Source organism: Anopheles marshallii, chromosome 2 (genome assembly GCF_943734725.1).
Source record: "Anopheles marshallii chromosome 2, idAnoMarsDA_429_01, whole genome shotgun sequence".
NCBI lineage: Eukaryota > Metazoa > Arthropoda > Insecta > Diptera > Culicidae > Anopheles > Anopheles marshallii.
Window position 1 is genome coordinate 14,810,646 of NC_071326.1, and position 17,086 is coordinate 14,827,731.

General features: G+C 44.9%; 3 protein-coding genes across 3 annotated transcripts; 1 reads left to right on the forward strand and 2 right to left on the reverse strand.

Annotated features, from left to right (window-relative positions):
- Window positions 1–11,553: 11,553 nt before the first annotated feature.
- LOC128710263 (GTP-binding protein SAR1b) lies at window positions 11,554–12,468 on the forward strand. The gene is made up of 4 exons (XM_053805309.1): window positions 11,554–11,596; window positions 11,762–11,881; window positions 11,970–12,035; window positions 12,116–12,468. Exons 1-4 carry the CDS (start codon window positions 11,554–11,556, stop codon window positions 12,466–12,468), a joined length of 582 nt encoding a protein of 193 aa, XP_053661284.1.
- A 1,151-nt stretch (window positions 12,469–13,619) lies between these two features.
- LOC128715953 (3-hydroxyisobutyryl-CoA hydrolase, mitochondrial) lies at window positions 13,620–15,058 on the reverse strand. The gene is made up of 2 exons (XM_053810880.1): window positions 14,981–15,058; window positions 13,620–14,777 (listed from the first exon to the last, which is right to left on the reverse strand). The coding sequence occupies exons 1-2, from the start codon at window positions 15,056–15,058 to the stop codon at window positions 13,620–13,622; spliced, it is 1,236 nt and encodes a 411-aa protein (XP_053666855.1).
- A 382-nt stretch (window positions 15,059–15,440) lies between these two features.
- LOC128710391 (golgin-45) lies at window positions 15,441–16,844 on the reverse strand. The gene is made up of 2 exons (XM_053805444.1): window positions 16,814–16,844; window positions 15,441–16,738 (listed from the first exon to the last, which is right to left on the reverse strand). The coding sequence occupies exons 1-2, from the start codon at window positions 16,842–16,844 to the stop codon at window positions 15,441–15,443; spliced, it is 1,329 nt and encodes a 442-aa protein (XP_053661419.1).
- Between the last annotated feature and the right edge of the window lie 242 nt (window positions 16,845–17,086).

The following is a 17,086-nucleotide window of genomic DNA, read 5'->3' on the forward strand; positions in this document are numbered from 1 at the left end:
CACTGTTTCACCGAGCTTATTTTTGATGAGCAGCAGTCTTTTGTTTGGAAAAATATACCATTAAACGTGTGGTTATCGTTTATCTATGTTCCCAGCATCCCATTGCCTCCCCCAAAAAGGTATGTTTGTGATGATGAGAGTGAATTTTAATCGCATCAATTCATGGCCAGTGCTGCAATGATCACAAAGCAATCACCTCGATCGATCAATGCACTAAAAAGTCGATGCTGCCCGTGCATTACGTGGTAAACTAAATGAGATTATTTTTAACACAAAAGCTGTGTGCAAAAGATTGTTTGTATTTCGTATTAAAACGAATAGAAATAATGTACCATCCTTTGGAGACGTTTAAACACAACCGTACAAACTAACCGACCAGCCCTGTTTTGTACATGGCGCTCGTCGAGAAATAATTGCCATCCATCTTCCAGCGAACAATATCCAGCACAAGTTCAAGTGTTGACTTATTTTCGTCGTGTCTGACCAAGAAAAATGTAGTGTCAATTGCACACGATAGCTAGCTGATGTTTCTTTTCTCAGCGTTCGAGCAACCTTTCCTTTGCCTGGCCACACGAACAATTACTTTACCGTGCATTTTGTAATGCTTTCTCGTTACCGTCCATCCCAGGTAAGCTGGGTGGACGTGGATAAAACTGTTCTCCTTTTGCCCGTCGATTCTGCACCCTTGGCTTGGCTTTAAATTTATTTGTTTTCCATTTTGATTGTTTTGCTTTGTTATTGGTTTTCCCCTCCACAGGGACACAAGCAACGAGGTTCGCAACGGTTGTGTTGAGCGATAACTGCAGTAATTGAACTATTTGCTTAAACTAGGTACCACAAATACCTTGGCGTATTTAGCTTTGGATAGAAGCGAATGGAGTTAATAAATTGCGGGCGAACTAAATTTCTGCAAATAAACGAAGCATTCTTCAAAGCAACTCTTTGCCCATGTGTTTAAGGGAAAGTATACACTCCGACACTCGAAGAAAATTAATATGTTGGGATGTTTAAAAAAGGTAGGACGGTAAAGATCGGTGTATCTTTAATGGAAGATGAACAATTAGGAATAATTAATTGGATAGGATTAGAAGGCATTATCAATAGATATTCCCATATCTGATAGATCTCTCTCTCTCTCTCCCTCAACAACCTTATAGGTCATATGCCTGCCACTTCTGACTTACTAGACTTAATTTACCACTTAATAGTCAGTCCAATCCGGAAGGGATTTTGGACCGGTCCTGATGTGTGAAGACCGGCGCCGTTACCAATTCATCACCGGACCGCCCTCTGTTAGATCTTTGTGCTATAAATTTGCTAAGCTGTCTTCATTTCAAAACATCTGAGAATCCACGTACGTCAAATACCATGTACCATGACCATACTTTCAATCTAAAAACATCACAAAACAGAAGGGCACACACACACACACAGAGGGTTTTTGCAATCTTTTGTGAGTTGGTGAGTTACTTCCGCGTGGTGATAAAATAAGGGTGTAAAAGTCTCGTAGGTTGTGACAGGGTCAAGTCGCACCTTTGCTCTTTCGAAGAGACGAAAGGTAATACCCAGAAGCACTAGGGCAGACTCGTGGGATATGGTTATTACAAAAACGCCACCTCCACACGCCAGTGGGCAAGCAGTACCTCGGTCAATGCGAGAAGTGAAACAAATCCAGACAACAGAGCTCCACCACTTTAAACAGCTACAGCTGCACTCGACCACCTACAATTAGCAGCATTTCCAACAGAAGAAATATTTTTAAGAACACAGCAACAAGCAAGTAGTTTAAGTTTAGCAAAACCTAAACAACTAATGTGTTTGTAATGTTAAAACCCTAATAATTTATTGATAAAAGCTGAGAATAACTGTACGGCAGAAAGTCTTTAGGTACTTTAGCCGATCCCCATTATGGAGAACAGGCTGGTAATTAATTTCAGGGCCAAGGATGGTGCTACGGCTAAACATTGCCATCCGTCAAGGGATGTGTGAAATGAGCAGGTCATTGTATTTTCCAGCTTTTGTAACAGTTTACCATCGGTGGAAAATACAGACGTGTGTGGTAAACCAGCGAGCGACCGGGTGTGACACAAAGCACTGGTAAATAATTAATTTGCATCCACACGTGTATTTTGTTACGTACGATTTTTCTCTCACTCTTCCTCACACACACACTCTTTTCAATGATGCACATGCAGGCCGCTGCAAGTTGAGCATTGTTTAATTACAAAAAAAAAGAAACACACACCCAATGAGGTGCTATGCAAACAAAAGTACCAGCTCACACCCAGGGCAAGTGATGCACATGCCGGCGGTGATATTTAAACTATTCCTCAGCAAAAAGTATCACGTCTGCTGCATGACTTTTAAACACATAGACTCAGTATCTCGTCTCGGACAATCTGCGACAATGTTTGGCGATATAAAAGAGAAAAGAACTACAATCATCAGAAGACAATTTTGCGCAACAACTTCTAATTCATATGCACGATACGGCGTGGCAATGACTGTTTTTCTAGTTGATGTGTGTGGGATGTCCGGTTCGGGCACACGGGTGCAAACTATTGCACTGACCTACATTAAGAAATTATACATGTGCAAAGGTGGATAACAAATGAACACTTATTGCTTATCGAATAATCTTGCAAGTATGTTTGACGGACAATTATCACGAAGCGCTAGAGAATTGTTTTATTTCTGGTTGAAAGAACAAAAAAAATCATAGCTTTTGATGCATAAAAGTGATAATGTCTTTGCGATCTTGCGTATGTTTTGTACGAACATAAAATGGTGTACACTGTCGGCATTAACCTATCAATCCTAGTTTCAATTTATTCGTTACAGATGTGTCAGCTTGCCTAATCAAAGGTGCGGACGCACAAGGAAAGGCTAATGAAAAATCTAATCTTTTCAATCACGGCCAGTTACAGTATTTCGTCCAAAAGACAGCCAACAAAACTCTAGACGTCACCCAGAGGTTGATGAACCGGCTGGTGGTGGGGGGAGGAGGTTACCGGGCGGGTGGACAAGAAGATGTAGATAAAAAAAAGCACTGTTGCGTGTTTGGTGATGTGAAGATGTTACACCATTGGTGTTGGTGGTGGATCGCTAATCAGCACCTGACTGCGACCGCGACTACGACCAGAGAGACGGACGCGTAACACACGCCTGCTGCTACGCTATCTTGAGACACTGTAGGTAAGAGAAGGGTGATAAAAAAAGAATGTTTCAACCATACCACTACTGTGGTCCCGGTCTGTGTGGTCAGACACAGTTGCTCACTCTCGTATGGCGGTTCGGAAGCGTCTGGCTTCAGAGGACGGATGTTAGTTACGTAATCAGAAAGTTTTTTTTTCGATGATTCTATATCAACGGAGCACAACAATGAAGAGTACGGGATAAATAGAAAATCATTACAGAGTAATATCGAATACAAAGACAATCAAGAAATTTGTCAAGAGAATACAAATGCAAAACAAATAATACAATTAATATTTGGAAATTGGGAATTTGGAAAGAAAATATCTCAAAATTGTACAACAGACAAAGGTAAAGAAGTATAATATGAATAGAATTCATAAAAATAATGTAACACATGGATTTTTATCCATCAAAAACAGATGGATTAAACATATAAACATAACATATAGAATTCACAATGAAATATCACAATATGAAAATGAAAACAGATAATTAAGAGAGAGAAAGAGAGAGAGAGATAGAGAGAGAGAATTGACACCACATGCAAACAGTGTGGTGGTGCAAACGAAGTAAGAAGGCGGAAGCATGATCCTTACCACACTAACCTACAACATGCTGTCAAAGTCAATCGAATGAACCCTATTTGCGTAGGCGGACCTTGAACGGTGTGTGAGAGCCAATTCTCTATCAGGCATCATTCACGCACCGTAACGTGGAACAGATGCATTAACAAAGAACACAAGAATTCACAAAGCGAATTTCGTTTTAGAGCTTCTTCAACAACAAAATCGTTAATTAAAAACAATTAAATGAAAGTAATGTTGCAGATTTCATTTTACCAGCGCCTCTAATCGAGTTCATTTCACTTCCATTCCATTATTCATCCACCTGTCAAGCTCACGGGATCTCACGGCAGTGTCTCACCACTCATCGTGAGACTTGTATTGATTCGCCGATGCGTGTGGTGGAGAGTGATGAAAGGTGGGCCGTGTTGCGTTTGCGTATTAGTGAGAAGACAACAGCAAAAAAAAACACAAACATTTGACAGATACCTTCCTGCACTGACGTTTGTGAATAAATAAATCCACGAAAAGTCGCCGTAACTTGAATTAAAAGAAAAAAAACTTCACTTACAGACAAACTTCACAGCGAAGAACAAGGATTTTCTTCACCAAATTTGCAGAGGATGTAGAAATCGGCAATACACACTAACAATACATCACAATACACACACAGCGGCACTTAGGAATTAGCGCAGACTTTGAATACTTTTTACGGACGACCTGATTGTCCTTTCTCCAGTGCAAAAAAGGAAGGATCGACAATCAATCGCGGTTGACAAATGGTAGTCATCGACAGGGCGGTTTTGAAACGAATATTGGAGTGGCAGTAGGTAGGAGAGCAGTAGCCTGGGTAGTTGTAGTATCACGTCTCAAATGCTCACCACGCACACGCACGCATACACATTCATATTTCCACTATGTTCCACTATGCCCTCAAAACGGAAACTTCCTCCTTGAGTCGGGAGTGCTTCGTTTTCACTTTTCAGTCCTTTCGATGACCGATAAAAGACCGCTAAGCAGCAATAAACTCGCCGCCTGTAAAGTACACACGTAACAATATTATAAACCAGTAGTCTCACACACACACACACACATTGTGCGCTAGTTTTCGCACAGACACGAAATCCTCGCAATCGACCGACCGTGTGTGCGCCATGGGGCACAACCTGCAGAGATAATCTTGTTAGGTGAATATACGCACACACTGCTTCTATTGGTCACACCGGAGACACCGTCGTTTAGGATCTGTGTGGTGGTATAGTTTTGCATACATCGGGGTACGTTTTGCCGTCACACGGCGTGATGATAACTTAAGTAATGCGAGCTGCAACACCATCTGCATAATCGCGACTACCACACATCGCGAAGGAAATGGCAAACGTACAAGAAACTATTCACACCACACGAAAAGGACCACGAAAAACGCTTCTGCTCATTGCGGGTGTTGGTTTTACGCGCTTTTCACTGCTATTGGCACATATCGGATGAGAAGTACAGCAAAAAAAGCTCTCCAAAGATAGAAGGAAGTTGACAGCAAAAGTTGTCACCACGACCGGTTTTGTTGTGCAAAGCACAGAAAAATGGCAAATCCTATTATCGAGCAAAACGAAACACACGTTACACCCAGTGGCACGCGTATGTGCCCGTGTGTGGAGCTACAACACACCTACCACGGAGAAGAACACCAACAACAGAAGGAAGTTATCACGGCACATTGTGAGCAAAAGGTTCACGAGAATGCCCCTCTCCCAAGGGAACAGTTACCACCCTTTTCGCAACACACAGGTGATCTGATGGTGGTGAGAAAACCGACCCGAGGAATGTGCAGTTCCGAAACAAACCTGCACATCCTATAATGCCACTGTCGGCATTAAATGACACACACGCACACGGTTCAAACGTACCCGTTGCGGAAATGTGGGGAACTAAGTCAGAAGACGACTTTCGACTTAAAAAAATAATATGTAAATAAAAATCAAAATGGCGGAGCGAATTGAGCTCCGGCGAAAGAGAAAGGTACTCATCCGTCTCGCGTACTCCACACACCACTCACCATATCAACGCAATTCACAACGTTCCGACAATGGAATACCGCGTGTTTAAGTGTGTGTGTGTGTGCTGCATGCCATGCTAGTAGTGGTGGTGCATATTTCACCTTTCCCTCCCCCATTCAAGCGATGAGTGCTTTGTTGACAGGCCTGTGGCTCCCACCGTGTGCGTGTGTGTCGTGCTTCTTCTTGTGGTTTCCTCTGCTGAACCGCACACACACGGCGTACGGTGTGTATTGTACGATGGATGCGCTCGCAGCACACATCGAGAGGAAAGAACAAATTAGTAGCCTGTCTTGAAGAAGACGATATAAAAACTTACACAGTAGGCCACATATTTCAGCAGAGACAATCACCACCATTCACACTGCAGCAAACACACATCCCGGGCAATCCGTCCTTCACAACGCGATCGCCACCGTGTGACGTGATCTTTTTCTTGCTTCCCCCGAGGACACTCCAATCGAATATATTTCCAACCAATTACTATCCAGCAATACGAAGGCAAACAAAATCAATAAAATTCACCACAATTTGTTTTAGCGGCACCAAACCAATCAGACGTGATATACACTGCGCCACAGTTCGCGCAACGATCGTGCGGCTCATTTCTTCTCAATTTGCGTGCGTCACACACAGCGGGTGGACGTGTGTGCGCGGGCGCGCGTGCGCACGCCTTAGCGATCATCAGTTGTGGGGTTATCTTTTGGCCGCGCATTCCAGCCGCCTTTGGCGATCGGTTGTACGACGGACGGGTGTGGTGTGTTCCGCAATCAATCTACTTCATGTATGTACGACGACGACGACGGTTTCGCAGCGCCCCCGTTGGGTGGGAGTGTACACATGTTTTCGGGGGTACTGGCAAATCTCATCCTCCTCCCACCGGGCCGGTCAATGAAAACAATACCAACCAACAAGTGCATTTGTTCCCATCGTCGATCGATTGGAAACGGTCGGAGAGAACAATGCCGACTGGGTGAAGTTCAATATCTAGAGATGCCCTTTTTGTTTACATCAGTTCTCGTCGTTTGAAAATGGTTCCAACTGATGATGAGAAATCCGGAGTGGATTCAGATTCCGATGCTGGAACATCAGTAGTTATTTACAGTTTTACAAATTTTTTTTTTTGAATTTTTCCTTCGTACTGTGCATATTTTTTCCATCGGTGTTTTGTTGCACAACTTTTCACAAGTTTTTTTATGATTTTGTTTGCAATTTTTGGAACAGCATTGAGGTTTTCCACGGCTTTTCCACGCAGTAAAACATTATTATAACTTTATTGCTTCTTAGGATTAAAGCATTGTTTTTGGGTTATCAAATCTTCATTAGAAAGCTCTCTACGTTTGACTAGCTGTTTTCTAGCAGTAATCCGGCTCCGAAAGAATTTGAAAACTACCCATCACTAGTTCAAAACAAGAGTTGGGTGTGAATCAAATTCTTGAATCTTTAAACTGATTGAATGGCCATCGAGAGTTAAATGTAACTCTCTAAATATGTTTTATAAGCCAATGGGGCCTGCGGCTACGGTCTAATTAGGATAACATAAAGTAGTTGCTGCCTGCTTTACTTTATATAGCACAGCAATACAAGTTTCTATTGTTTTGTTTGTGCTATTTTACATTAGCCCAAATATTCCTTTCCTTTCGATGTGGTTGTCTTTCTCTTTATGGTACATTATGGCAAAATTTCATTCATGGTGTGCAATTTTATACATCGCAACGAAAGACCTCCCCCTCCCTCTTCCAACTCTTCACGCTACCTATTCTTCTATTTAACAAGCGTCTCACATTCTGGTCGGCTAGCGAAACCGGATAACTGGAGTCTTAAGCGGACGTCGTCGTCAATTTTTGTGATGCAGGTTAAGAAACACCCAGTAAAATTAACGACCCATAACGTCATGTTTCGGACGCCAACTCTCCCCGCCTTGCCTCTGGCACGTGGGGGGCGATGTGCGCGCACCGACCGGCGCAAAGCGCTTTCTCTGCAGTAAAAAAGAAAAATTTATATCCACCACCAGTAGGAGTCCCTCTCGGAAGGTCTCCCTTACCCACACTGAGGCTTTTGTTTAACTACGTATGTGCTTGAGCCGTCGACTAATTCAATCAGCTTGGTCGCACCGCCAATGTTTGAATGGAGAAATTGTACGCAGAAACAACAAACAAGGGATTCCGCCGTTTGGGAAAAGATGCCCACCTTTGTGGGCCACCAGTGTGCCTACAATGATCAAAAGCAACATTGAAGTTATTTTTCGATTTTCAGTGCTTACCTTCAATGTTTTCCGCGTGTGCACGGGCGACTGATGGTCGTTTCGAAGCGTTGTGGTTTGTATGGTCTTCTGGGTAATATCCAATTATGCTGAACGCAACACCAACTGACGCTACCCCAAGAACAACCGTATCCGTCGAGTTAATGGTTCATCATAGCAGCCCGATCCTATAGTTTGAGGTTAGAATTTATCGGGACACACAATCGATGGGGATGGTGATCGGTTGTCGATCGTTCCGAGGGCACAAATCCTTCTTCTTCGCCGTCAGAGCTCTGCTGCTTCATGTTACAAGACAAATACCCACACACATACCTACACAGGCGCACATTCTCATACGCTCTCCCATTTAATTTTACACTCTCCCACACACACTCGTGGACACGCACGGACCGTCACGCACACACATGTGCAACGTATTTCTGAACTTCTTTTTTTTGCTCAGATTTCGTAAGATCCACGATTAGCCCTCACGCGAGCACACACACACTATGCCGTGGCCTGTCCTGTGAGAGACAGAGTAATGCATACGTTTTTTTCCCGTTCGTGCCCTCGTACGCAATAGTATTATACAATGAAACAGGTAAAAAAAACTTCACTGGTTTAGTATTTAAACCGGAATATAAAACCTAAATAAAGATGTCTTTCCATAAATTCGATACGTCCTGCTGGTGCTTCTACCGTGTCGATTCTGTATTGGTGATCACACCGAACGATGGAACAGAACAGTACAGCTCCAACCACACAACCCATCTCATAGCTTATGGAGCGAAAGAGAGAAAAAGAGCGAGAAAAAAAAGATGGCGCACGCTGAGGTGTCACGCACACATCGATGCGGTTGCCCTTCTTCCTTGACTCATATTCTTGTGCGCTATCTTTCTCCAACTCCCTTCTACTCACACGTTTCCTTTCCTATGATGGTATTTTCACGAACCATTCTTTGCTGCCCGTTTCCGGAAACAAAAAATCCCACACGAAAACCCTTTACACGGCAGCAAATGAAGACATTTTTCGCATTTCCATCGATCGGCCTACTATTTCTTTGCCTTGGTACAAAATCTACCAAACCGGTTCTCCGTTGCGAGTGAAGAAGTAGTCACGATAAAAAAAATCGTACCGCACATGATGACGGAATATCTTCTAATTAACGCTGACTGCGACCTGCCTTTGGCCCTAATCGATAAACGTCGTCTCACACTGCCTGTTGGTGATGGTGGTGGTGTGTGCCCCACCAAAACCTGGGGTACCACTCAATTGGTGGAGTATCCTTTTGCTTTTTCACCTCCACACACCGACAAATTAACGCATCACATGAAATTTTTGCTTCACAATTTCCGGCGGCCGTCGTCATCGTCATCACTCAAAAGGCGCAGTAAGGCCGTTTTTCATTCCGTGCACATAACACACACAGCTCCACACTCACACACACTCACACACACGTACGCATACCCACGCACGGGTGTTCGGGAGGAGCTACGCCGTTGCCTTTTTTCAATTTTAACCTGTCTTCCGGCCTGCAACTGAATTATATGCGTTTCAAGCGAAATTCTTACACTCGTGGATGGTGCAGCAGAATCATGCACGATTCCTTCACGCAAAACCGTGCACTGTACGCGAAACCCTGACACTTTTTCTTCAAATCGGGGGTTGACGCGATGGCGTACTTCCGAACCGACGTCGACTACACACGGGAAAAAAACGGACGACAGAGGAAAAATGCGTGAGTCATTAGGGTGCTTTTCCATCGAGCGCAATCGCTACTCGAGCGGCGAACTGTCAAAATACACATCGCGTCAAGGTGCTTACAGGGAGTTTGGACAGTGGAATTTCGATTATTTGTCGCAAGGAGGTTCCAATTGCTGTTCCTTGTTGCGTGTAGTTTGAGTAAAAAGTGTTTAAAGGTCTGCTTCTGAAGCCAGTCGATGGGATACTTAACTTAACCACCTATTATGTAGTTTTAATCATCAATAAATTGTGTCGATGTCCCAACTGTAGTCACGATAAAATGATTTTCTCTTGGGTACGCAAATAGTGGGTAGCATAAATTTTTAAAATATAATAAATGCAATAAATTATGCTCAACAATTTGTAAACATGTTGTTATTATCGACACAAAACTTATTTTTTCTGATCGTTTAAAAGTGACAAGCGAGTGTTACCCCCCTGTATGCATCTTGGTCGGTGACGCGAACGGTTTTGATACGTCAAAAAATAAACTAGAAGAAGAGAAAAATCTGGAGAAGAAAGAGTGCGGAAAAAGGGAAGAGGTTTTTGCCGTGAAATTCACAAGTTGTGTGTGATCAATTTTGGCGTACACACTTTTCACGATTTTGTGAAACGCGTTCAACGGCATAAGGCCCCACCGGGACAGGATCTGTTCGTTGGGTGAACCAGGGTTGGTGAGTATCGGTTACGGAGCAAACAATGGTGTTGCTGTGTTGGCCCCCCAAAAGCAAGCTTTTCGTAGAGCGACACGTTCACGTACACTGCTGGCTGGTCCATCAATCCACGGCCAATTCCTCGGATGAGCTGTGCTTTCCACAAAAAAAAGCAGACTTCCAAGTGCATAACGTTACGTTGACGCTGAAGTTAATGACGCGTCGTTGCTACGAACGGACAACGCGGTTTCGAATGATTGCCTGTGCCTTTATGATCGAGGTCGTTCATGGATGTTCCACGTATCGAAGACAATCTTATAAAACCAAAGAGAAAACTTCCTTTGTTCAAGTTCAAGTGTTTAACATAGTTTAATCGGAACGCTCGTTCTCAAGGTGAGAATTGATAATGTTGTGATACCGCAGCAACAGAGCCAGGAACACCTCCAGTTAATTGGTGTCATAACTACTTTAAGGGATGAGCTATGGTATGCGATGTTAATTAGCGCACCAGACGCTGCATACCATAAGGAGACGGCGCAACAGTGAAAATACTGTCTAACGATATTAACAGAGTGCTCGAAAGTCTCCAAGACCCCAAAAGGGTAAAGTTCATTTAGCGATACAGCAACGCGTAAAACCAAGTCGAATGCATGATTGAGCCCCGGAATGATCGCGTACACACACCGACACACGACAGTGCGCGCATTACGTACACGCATCATCGATGCAAAGTAACCCTATCGTATGGTCATTTTATTTATTCACCTTATCAATGGTCTTCAAACGCACATTTACACACAAGCCGTATAATACTGCGCAAGCTAGATGACCGCGAAAATCTGCCCCATCATCGTCATCAGCACCATCTCATTGCCGTCGTCATCAAAGCGATCGCTTATGTTTGTAATCAATTGTTCTTGTCTCCGTTTCCATGGTTTTGTTCTCACCTGACAAACTCACACAGGCTGCAGTTTCGTGCGTTACGGCTTGTTTGTCGGCGTTCGTCGTGTACCGAGCGTGGGGTGGTAGATATTTTTGGATTCCCATCCGTTCGAGCGTGTACCGGGGCTAACAGCAGGCTACTCGTGTGTGACATTGCCAACATGTTCATCTGGGACTGGTTCACCGGCGTTCTAGGTTACCTAGGTAAGTGTCGCCCGCTCAATGTCGATCCCGGATGGGGTAGCCCGCCCTAATTTGGGTCAGCCTGATCAAATGTTTTCATTCGACCGGACGGGGAATTTGAGCACTATATTATTGTGGAAAATGTTTCAATTTTGACAGTGTTTGACTCGATTTTTGTTGTTTTAGGGCTATGGAAAAAGTCTGGCAAATTACTCTTCCTCGGCCTAGACAATGCTGGTAAAACAACACTTCTACACATGCTGAAGGACGACAGACTGGCACAGCACGTCCCAACGCTTCATCCAAGTGAGTGCCAAACGCATGCAACGATGCCTTACTAATTAAATCATATCGTTTAACTAACTCGTTCGCTCTTGATGCACTTTTCCCGCAGCTTCGGAAGAATTGTCCATAGGAAATATGCGTTTCACAACCTTCGATTTGGGTGGACACACGCAAGGTATAACGGGCTTGGGCACGTTTGTGTTTGCAATGCGGAAAGCATTAATAACATTTTAATTTTTATTTTGACTGCCGCAGCACGACGCGTTTGGAAGGATTACTTCCCAGCAGTGGACGCGATCGTGTTCCTGATCGATGCCTGGGACCGGAGCCGTTTCACAGAGAGCAAAAACGAGCTGGACTCACTGCTCACCGACGAAGCACTATCGAACTGTCCGGTACTGATTCTCGGCAACAAGATCGACAAACCGGGTGCAGCGAGCGAGGACGAGCTGCGCAACTATTTCGCCCTGTACCAGTTGACCACCGGCAAGGGTAAAGTACCGCGCTCGGAGCTGCCCGGACGCCCGTTGGAGTTGTTCATGTGTTCCGTGCTGAAAAGGCAGGGCTATGGCGAAGGGTTCCGTTGGTTAGCCCAGTACATCGACTAATAGTATGCTTTAAAGGGCAATTCTTTTTTTTTTCCTGTTTCGGGTATCAATTGGGTTCGATAGTGGGGTAGATTCGTCCGTGAATGGAGGAACGCGAAGGAAACAAAACAATACACAAACAAAAGCCGAAAGTCTTATTACTTACGCGTACGCATACATACAACAGATTAATTCAAATCAATTATCATTATGATCGGTTGCCTGTGGGACGAAAGTTGCTGGTGTTATCGAATGAATTGTACATTTGCCAATCTGGATCCACGGTTAGCAAGCGCTGTCCAATCACGCGTATAGGAGCAGAGAAGTTTTAAAAGCGTATAAGAGAAAGGAACAGGAAGCATTCCCGCTCTTGCTGTTGTGCTAGACAAAGTCACTATCCATCTCAAATAGACCAGCGGTGGATCGCATGATCAAACGTATCACGATTCTTTATTTACACGCATAAAATTTGCTCATCATCGTTTCTTTGCTGCAAACGATATCACTGTTTTAACTTTTTCGGTTCTTTTGGCGGGCTTCATTGTTTTCATGCGGTTCTTATGTTACAAACTGTTTTCTTTTATCACGCACCGTCGGTTTAAGCGCTTGAGGACATAGTTATACCGTTCATTCGTTGTAAACTATCAATCATTTCCAGCAGTGCACTTGATAAAAGACAAAACCACACCCTGGGAGCTATAAAGGGGCCCCTGTTTTCAATCTGCACTGACAAAACTTAATGCACTATGTGAGAAACATAGTAAATGCTGCTTCTACCAAGGCGAAAACGAAGAGAACGAGATTGAACTGATATGCAAAAAAAAAAATGTTGGGAAACGAAACGAAAAAAAAAACATGAAATGGATGAATCGAACTTTTTTATGTCGCTTTATAAACAAAACCGAAATGTATACAATCCGAATACAACAACTCATTTAACACGATCGTGCTTTGAAATGTGTGTTAGAAAAACGGGCTTACTTTATTCTTTATTTGTAGAATCAGTTTCCCCGTCTATACATAATTGGAAAAACAAGGCACAGCGCGCAGCTTTGCTGTTTGCTGTTGGCTTTCTCATCTTATCTGCTAGTAAATGCACTTTTTTTGCGGGCGTTTCGGCGTCCAATCCAAGGAACCGTGTGGGTTTGTTTGCTTGGCCTTCCGCTTTTCCTTTACAATGAAGCTTTCGGCGATTCGTCTTCGAATTGCAATTCGCTGGCATCTGGCAATGGGCCAAAGTATTTTTCAACTCGCACCGGGTCAACCTCCGCCAGGGTGGGTGGATTCCAGCGCGGTTTCTGATCACGATCGATCAGCAGGGCCCGTACACCCTCCTTAAAATCACTATCAATCGCATGGTGTACGGCCAACCGGTATTCCATCTTCAGGCACGTTTTCAGATCCATCTTGCTGCCCAGTTCGAGCTGCTTCTGCGTCACAACCATCGACGTTGGGGACATTTTGTGCAGCAACTTCAGTGTGCTCTGTGCCCATTCGCTACCATCCTTTTCCAAATTCTTAAAAATACCCTCAACCGTCGGTGCACTGAAGCACTCGTTGATTTGCTTTATCTGCTTGGCCAACACGAACTCTACCCCGGCATCCTTCTTCTCCGAGAATCGATCCAGCACACTTTCCACCTCGGCACCGCTCGTTGTGGCCAGCAGTTGCTGTTCCAGGGCAGGGAGGTTTTTGCTTTCCACGTAGTGGGTTGCAACACCCGCCTTGTGCACGTCACGTCCCTTCAAACGATAGCCAGTAAGGCCTAGATACAGGCCTAGCTTTCCTTCCAACCGTGGTAGGAAATAGCCACCGCCAACGTCCGGGAATAGCCCGATAGCCGTTTCGGGCATCGCGAACATGGTGCGCTCCGTAGCGATACGATATTTGCCGTGCACGGACAGACCCACACCACCGCCCATCGTAATACCATCGATAAACGCAATGTACGTCGGACGATAATGGCCAATTAGTGCATTCAGCCTATACTCGGTGGTGAAAAATTTCCGCGCCAGCTCAACATTGCTCGTTTCGGTGATCGCGCGTACATCACCACCGGCACAGAACGCTTTCTCACCGACGGATTTCATGATCACGAGACTTTTGCCAGCCTCCCAGCGCTTCATAGCGTCATAGATGAGCTGGACCATCTCGAGATTGATCGCATTCAGTGCTTTCGGTCGATTCAGCGTGATCACTCCCTTGCTGCCAACCTCCTCCGCCAGAACCAAACTGTTGCTATCTGCTGTGGACGACATGGTACGGCCGCAAACAGCTGGAATCAGTTGCGCCGATCGGGTTAATCCAGTGCGCACCGCAATCGTTCGCAACTAAAATGAATAGGCGAAGAATATAAATGACCCGAGCTTGGAGGGTTAGCGCACAGTTTTATTCCGTGCTTTCTGTTAGCTTTACCATCGTGTTCGTTTCCCAAAACGTTCCGGTTGAAGTTGTTGGTTGCGCGGTACAGCGATTATGCAATGCGTGTGTGTTGTAGCTAAGCAGCAAGCTTTTTACCTGATTTAATTTCTACCACAGCAAGCGGGGTGACGTCGAGTGTTTTCAGTGAGTGTCCGTGTTGACTGCGTCGTCGTTGATAAGCAAACGTCATTTCTTAATTGGTTGGGACAAGTAGGCAGGGAGTGTTCGGTGCCCGTTGGAAGGGGGCGTAAACACAGGGTGTAAAATCTTAAATCATCCTTTGCGCATCATTCTCGATCTGCTAACAACATTTGTAGCCTTCGAAAAGTAATAGCATGGGGGAAATTTGTTATTAAATATATAAGTTCCAAAACAAAATGCCAAATTCATTCAACAAATTCATTTCCTTTTATTGCTTTTTCTTGTGTGTTATGTATAGAGCGCTCTAAAGGATTAGTATAAAAAAAAGATTCTGAATGCTGAACCCGCTTTGATTGCACTGAAACGTGGAGCCTTGTTAAGAAAAAACTCAATTTAAAAACCACTCACAAACCATCACCACACGAAGCCATTCAGTTCGCGTCCTCGTCGAACGAATCGCGGTCCGGTTTGGTTATTACTTCAAAATCCGACGCCAGCAACGATGCGTCCGACTGTTGCTTTAACGTATGAATGGAGGGAAATGCTTGGCCAACGATCGCTCTAAATGCTTCGTCCGTCGGTAAAAGCGATTGGTGCGAGTTTTGCAATGCCTGGACGGCCAACTTCTCCGCATCCGTCATGCATTCTAGCGCTTTCAAACCATCCAAATTGTGGGGCATTCCGAGGGCCGAATGCTGGAGGGCGAGCTGTTGCGATATGTTTACACATTCGGATGCCAGATCAAGTACGGTGGCCGATTGTAGCTGTAGCGGTTCCTTCGCATTGGCCAGGAAGCGCAAATGTTTCAGCACGTCGATAATCATTTCGCGCGCTTTAGAAATGACCTCGAGTTGTTCTTTGTTCGATGCTAGCAAAAGTCCGTTCCGTTGCAGTAGGCTCGCTTTCCAGCGGGCCAATTCCTCCACCATCAAGCTGCTGGCGAGAAACTTGCTGCGCCATACCTCGCTCTGTCCGGCCAGGAACTCGATCTGTTCCGTGTGTGACGATAGATTTTCGGCTGAGTTTAGCAGCTTGCGGGCTAGGTGCAGTTTGTCCTCGGTCAGCACGTTCACCTTCGTCTGCAAGTCTTCACCAACGGCGGCCACTAGCAGATTTTTCAATTCCGCATTTACCTGAGCTTGAAATTTAAGCTGTCCCTGAATATAGTCTCGCTCTTTGCGCAGTTCTTCCAGCTCCTTCTCGTACCGTATCTTTTCGTCGTCTTCCGCCGTGGGCAAGACTTTGGTACGCAGTTCCTTATCAGCGATGGTGGACATCTGCGAGACGAGTACGCTTAGGTCGAGGTTGTTGCGGTTGGTGAGCTTGACGCGTGACCCTCCACCCGGGATATTGTTACGACCGGGAATGATGGGCGTGACGGCACCTTTGTACGGTTCGAACGGAACAAACTTCGGTTCCTTGTGGTGCATCGTAGACAGCTTTGGGCGGCCACCAGGCGATACAAGTCGGGGCACCAGATTGAACACTTTCCCGCGTGGCACAACCGCTGACAGTGAGGTGTTACCGCCGGTGACGAGTTCGGTCGGGCGGTACACTGGGTTCGATCCTGAGTGTGGCAGTAGTCGTTCGATAGAAAAGTTGGCCGGTAGTTTGATGTCACCGGATGGTATCAGTGTCGTTGAAGCAGTCGATGACGAAGAGGATCGCTTTGCTGTGAACGATCCTGCTAGCTCCTCGTTTTCCATACCATCGCCCTCAGTACGACGGCCTGTACGGGAGCAAATGTAAGCAGTGTTAGATTAGCAAAGAAGGAACGAGACCCTTATGTCGGCACACATTTTACCCGTATCCATTGCACTTGATTTGGAAAACATGTGGTCAGCAATGGTCACTAGCTACGTGCACAAAAAGTGGGCAAAATGCAAGCGCTCTTATCATGGAATTTGTGATCACTTTGCAATTTTTGCACTCACTTTGTTGTGACGCGAACTCAGCTGTTATTGACAGTAGTGTCAACACATTGCGAGAGTTGTAAACAGAGGATGTGACAGCAATGAAAACCGGTGTTTGACGTTTCTCGAAGTACCCCGGGTTGCTCGATAAGGGATTTTATGGG